Here is a 5159-nt window from a genome sequence, read left to right as displayed (position 1 = left end):
TTATATTTTTAGCATTAACTGTTTGTTAGCAAAATATCTCATGAACCTACTGGACGGATTTTAATGAAGCTTTTATGAAAGTAATCACTGGCTGCACATCTACAACTGATTAATCTTTGGAGTCAATGCAATTCAAGATGGCTGCCACAGCTAATCAACCTTTGCCAACACAAATGTTTTTACAGATATTGAGCTACAACTTTCTGTGGTAGTAGCTGAGAGTCATGATACTGCACAAGCAAAAGGACTGAGAGGATCTTAATCTAAAACTCTGGGGGGTGATATGCAAATCTTTTTTATTTTTCTCGAGGAATCTGCAGTTTTTAATTCAGCTGAAAGCAGCCGTGGACGGCAGCAGAAAAGGCAGCATGTTTGATGATGTTTTTTTTTTCCTCCCCCTCATGTCCATAGATGGTCATCTGCTGGAGCAATTATGTGTTTACGGATATGTTTGACCCGCGTGGAATGCAGGCGTAAACATCATTTCACCCCGCTGCAGGCAGAAGACAACTGCAGTCAATCCTATTCATACAGCTGTCATTTATCCACACAGATATCCAGGAAAGAAGAGGAGAAATACTGGAAAAGTCACATTTAGTTGTTCTTTGGGTTTTATTTTTAGGGGGAACACTCACATCCGGAAACAATAAAGTCAGCAAACAACATATCAGTGACCATAAAGCGACAAAATTTACTGAAGATAAAATTTTAAATCAAGTGGCAAAAGTCAAAAGCAGCAAAACTGAGAGGTCTGTGTAAGATGGAGGAGATAAACTGGTCAAAGATGGAAATACTTTGAAAAATAAATAAATAACCAAAGCTAAGAGCTGAAAGTGTGACAGACAAGAATACATCTTTCTACTTTAAAAAAAAGTTAATTTTAAAGCCTGAATGTCCCAGTTGTTGTCTCAGCTGAAAAATGTTAAGTACAAGTTTTCATTTTAAGTGTTTTATTCTGATTTGATTAAAAAAAAACTTTGTAGACCAACAGTTTTGGTTTATCTAGGATTTCGCCTTCCCTCCTGACTATCTACTACAATTTTACTGACTTTATTTTGCGTTTAGTACATACTTTATTTGCCTCCAGCAGCACAAATTAAACTGTCCTGTGATGAAATCTGACACAAAATAACTCAGATGCCTCAACTAATCTGATAAAATGATAATAAAAGAACAATAAAACTGGCGTGTCCTGCAGCAGCAGCTCTGGCCTTTTGTGCGGTGACGCTGCCACCATGTGGTGCAAAATAAAAACAGCGCCTTCACTGAGACAGACGAGGATAAATAAAAACATTTATTTTCAAATTTATAAATGTATAAAATATCAAACAATCATGAACATAGAATAAAAAAATAAAGAAATAAATTCAAATCAATGCAGGTCGAAGGCAGCTGAAGCAAAACTCACCGATCAAGTCTCACAGGAAAACTATTCCAACAAAAACCTTTGGTAGTAGTACATAATACAGCCCAGAAAGTATCAGGTAAGTATCAGATGTGTACCAGGTACAGCAAAGTTAGTATCAGGTCCGAACCAGACATGTGCCAGGTACACACCCCACAAGTTTCTGATACGTACCAGATAAATACTCAGTAAGTATCAGGTACATACCAGATATGTACTAGGTACAACAGGGTTAGTATCAGGTATGTACCAGAAATATAACAGGTTCATACCCAGTAAGTATTAGGTACCTATTAGATATGTACCTGGTAAGTATCTGTTACGTACCTGGTACATATCTAGTAAGTATCAGGTCCAAACCAGATATATATACCAGGTACAAACACAGTAAGTATCAGCTTCGTATCAGGCACATGCCAGATATGTACCAGGTATGTACCCAGTACATACTCGATATATACCTGGTAAATTCCCAGTATTCACCTAGTACGTATCAGGTAAGTACCAAGTATGTATCCAGTATGTATCCCATACACACCTGGTAAGTACTCTATATGTACAAAGTAAGTATAAGGTAAGTACCAGGTTAGTACCTAACAGGTATCAAGTAAGTACTCTATATATACCCTGTAAGTACCAGGTACTTCTCCTGTTAGTAACAGGTAAGTACCCTGTAAGTACCAGCCTATATTATGTATTGCTACCAAACATATAAAGGCCATAGAAATATTTGGCAAATTAAAATAACAAAAATCATTTGTTCTTCCTGGACTTCAAACATTTTAAGCTGCCAGTCTTGTCGACGTTGGAGCGTTAAACTATGAACAAGAGGAAACGGGTTGAGATCAGTGAGGTTCTGTAAAAGTTCTCCTCATCTTCAGTTCCCGAGCGTCAGAGATCTTTACGCTTCCTGTCCAGGAGCGGTGTTACCTGCAGGAGGACCGCGCAGAAAGAACTTCCCTCTGTCTTCACCGCTGTTCAGAAAATGAGACACTAATCCATACAAAAGAGGCCTGCAAGCAGATAAAAGGAACTTTAATTCACTTTTAGGATTTTTCATTATTTGCAGCATTGATAAACTGGTAGACTGTTCATCTGACTGATGAAGCTGTTAGTAATAATTGAATTGAGTGTTTTTTTAGTTTCCTCAAAAGGTCCGTAAAGATAAGCACAAAGAAATGAAATTGTGACGCAACACTCAGATGGCGGAAAACAACTTATTCGCACAAAAGCTTTTCTCCGATCCAAAAATACGTCGTCTTTTTCTTTTAACATAAACAAAGATCGAGACCAAACTCAGAAACGTTCAGTGAATCCTCTCGCACGGCGTTGGACAGAATACTGCTGTGGGATTTTCCCAAATCCCGACACTTACACAGACTTGGAACTTGCGTCCTCCGAAACCTTCAGCTCATTGGCCATAAACTGTCTGTCCAAGGCAGCTTCGGGTTGGCCTGATTCTGAGAAAACAAACACCGGTGAGAGCTACTGCTCTGCAATTTCACTGACAGGATACGGCAGCTGGAATGTAAACACAGCTTCTCTTAAGCTTGCTATCGCCTGCTATCGATCATGTTTTCGCCCGTGTGTGTGTGCTCACTTGACTGTACGTTAACAAAATATCTCAAGGATTTTAATGAAACCCTCAGAAATTAGTCATTAGATGTGATTCAGGGCGGCTATCACAGCTAGTCGACTTCACCCTACACAAAATGGCCAAACCTCTGTGAATTTTACAAATATGAAGCTAAAATTTGGTGTGGTAGTAGCTGAGAATCAGCCTCAACGTGTACTCTGAGGGTTGCATATTGCACAGGATCTTCGCCTAAAACTTTGGCGTTAACTGTTGAAGTCGGCCTTGTGTTTCTGTTAGCAAAATATTTAATTAAGTTCTCAAAAAGTGGATGGATGGATGGAGTTGACCCAATTCAAGAAGGCCACCACAGCCGATTAACATTTTACACAGAAAAATTGCTCTAACTCAATCAGTTTTACAGATATTGAGCTGAAACCTGGCAAGGTAGTAGCTGAGAGTCATCTCCATCACATACTCTGAGCGCTGCGGGCGATATGCATTCCTTCATGGAATGATAGGCCTTTAATTGCGCCTGATAAGGTGAACCTGCAGCGTTTAAAGCATCCCAGCTGTCATACAGTGACCAAAACTGTAACTTTAACCTGTGTGCCCACCTGCTGTGAGCACCGACGCCGTGTATCGGTACTTGTTGAACTCCAGGTACTCCCGGATGAGCTCGTTTATCAGCAGGTTTTCGTGGGAGAGCGGCGGCCGCGGTTCGCGCTGGTCATCCAGGGCGCTGAACACTTCTGCCCGGATACGAGCCTTCAGCTGACCCAGCACACCGCGGGACTCCAGCGTGTCCCTCACAGCTGAGAAATAAATAAATAAATTCCGATCTTTATCCGAATAAAACGGGAATAATTACTCGACCAGCCAAATCTGAGAGGTTGCCTCTATAGGTCGGAAAATTCAGCTGGCAGCACACCGAATTTCGTTCAGTTTTCTTGAAATTTTCATTCACTTACATGTTTTTAAAATAAAACATACTCCAATATAACTCATAATACTATTTTAAAAATCACTAAAAAGCACCGTTAAAATCGTCATAGATTTAAACAACTTTTTAATTTCCGTTTTATCAGATATTTATGATAATATCCCCACACACTAGCCAGCTCAATTCTAACCTAGCTAACTAGCTTGCTGACATCTAGCGTTAGTGAACAGAAAATAAAATCCGAGTTAAACCACAATTGTTTGAAATATATAAAGTATTTAGCTACGCCGGATAAAACCTGGATTTTAATAAATGAGCAGATGATATGTTATTTAGCAGCTGTACCTTTCTGAAAACTACTGGCGCTATATTTCCCTGAATTGTCAAACTTCTTAACGAGGTTTGGTAGGGAGGATTTTAAGCTGTTGGTTAACCCGTATTTGTCGCTTCTCACACATTTGTTACAGTGTACAGCGTAACTGAACTACGCGTTAAGAGTTTGGATTGCAGGTACGCAAAAATAACAACTATGTAAGTGAAAGCTTACCACTTTTTAGCTCAGAGATGGTCGCCATTGCAACAAGTGTAAACAAACTGTAAAATAATGGTCAGCTTTTTAGGCTTCTGCCATCTAGTGGCTGAGATTTGAAACTACACCAAAGTGTTTCATAACGCCCCCAAACGTTAAATTTCTTAAAAAAAAGTTTTTTAATAGGATTGTTCTTCACTAAAAATATTGTTTTCATCTATAGTGCTACAGTCATTATATTATGGTGTTTAGTATTTATCTTTTTTATGATTATTTTGTCTCAAACTAGTAACCTTTAACAGCGTTCCACTTATTTAAAAACATTTTGTCTTTTTTGCTTTGTTTTTTTTATCTCATTGAGATTTTTTTGTAGAATATCTGGTTCCACTGTGATCACTCTGTAACTGTTCATGGTCATTTTATGTCACAGTTCAGTCATTTAACATGCATTTTATTTCCTAATAGTCACATTGCATCTCTTAGTTTACAAATTCTGTCTCATTTTTGTCCCTAATTATATTTTTTGAATACCTTCAGAGACCTCCTGAGCCACTACATTAATTTAAAGGACTCGACAAATTAAGAATGGAAATTAAACAATCTGACTTGTCCAGAAATAATTAATGTAGGAATTCAAAGCATGTAAATATAAATCTTGTGCATGAAAAATATTTCTAACAGTTCATAAGTGTGAAGGCAGACATAACCA

At 38.3% G+C, this 5159-nt stretch overlaps 1 protein-coding gene across 2 annotated transcripts; it reads right to left on the bottom strand.

The window, feature by feature from the left end:
• Positions 1-1276: 1276 nt before the first annotated feature.
• On the bottom strand, positions 1277-4567 carry cep20 (centrosomal protein 20). Of its 2 annotated transcripts, XM_017416896.3 has the most exons (5): positions 4469-4567; positions 3596-3793; positions 2781-2865; positions 2336-2418; positions 1277-2223 (listed from the first exon to the last, which is right to left on the bottom strand). In XM_017416896.3, the coding sequence occupies exons 1-5, from the start codon at positions 4494-4496 to the stop codon at positions 2219-2221; spliced, it is 399 nt and encodes a 132-aa protein (XP_017272385.1). In that variant the 5' UTR covers positions 4497-4567; the 3' UTR covers positions 1277-2218. The 2 variants fall into 2 exon arrangements, with proteins under 2 accessions (XP_017272385.1, XP_017272384.1); XM_017416895.3 differs by having other exon boundaries at positions 1277-2418.
• Positions 4568-5159: the final 592 nt, after the last annotated feature.

Source organism: Kryptolebias marmoratus, linkage group LG3, assembly GCF_001649575.2.
Source record: "Kryptolebias marmoratus isolate JLee-2015 linkage group LG3, ASM164957v2, whole genome shotgun sequence".
Lineage (NCBI taxonomy): Eukaryota > Metazoa > Chordata > Actinopteri > Cyprinodontiformes > Rivulidae > Kryptolebias > Kryptolebias marmoratus.
The sequence above is the reverse complement of the archived record's forward strand: the minus strand, read 5'-3'. Positions and strand labels throughout refer to the sequence as shown.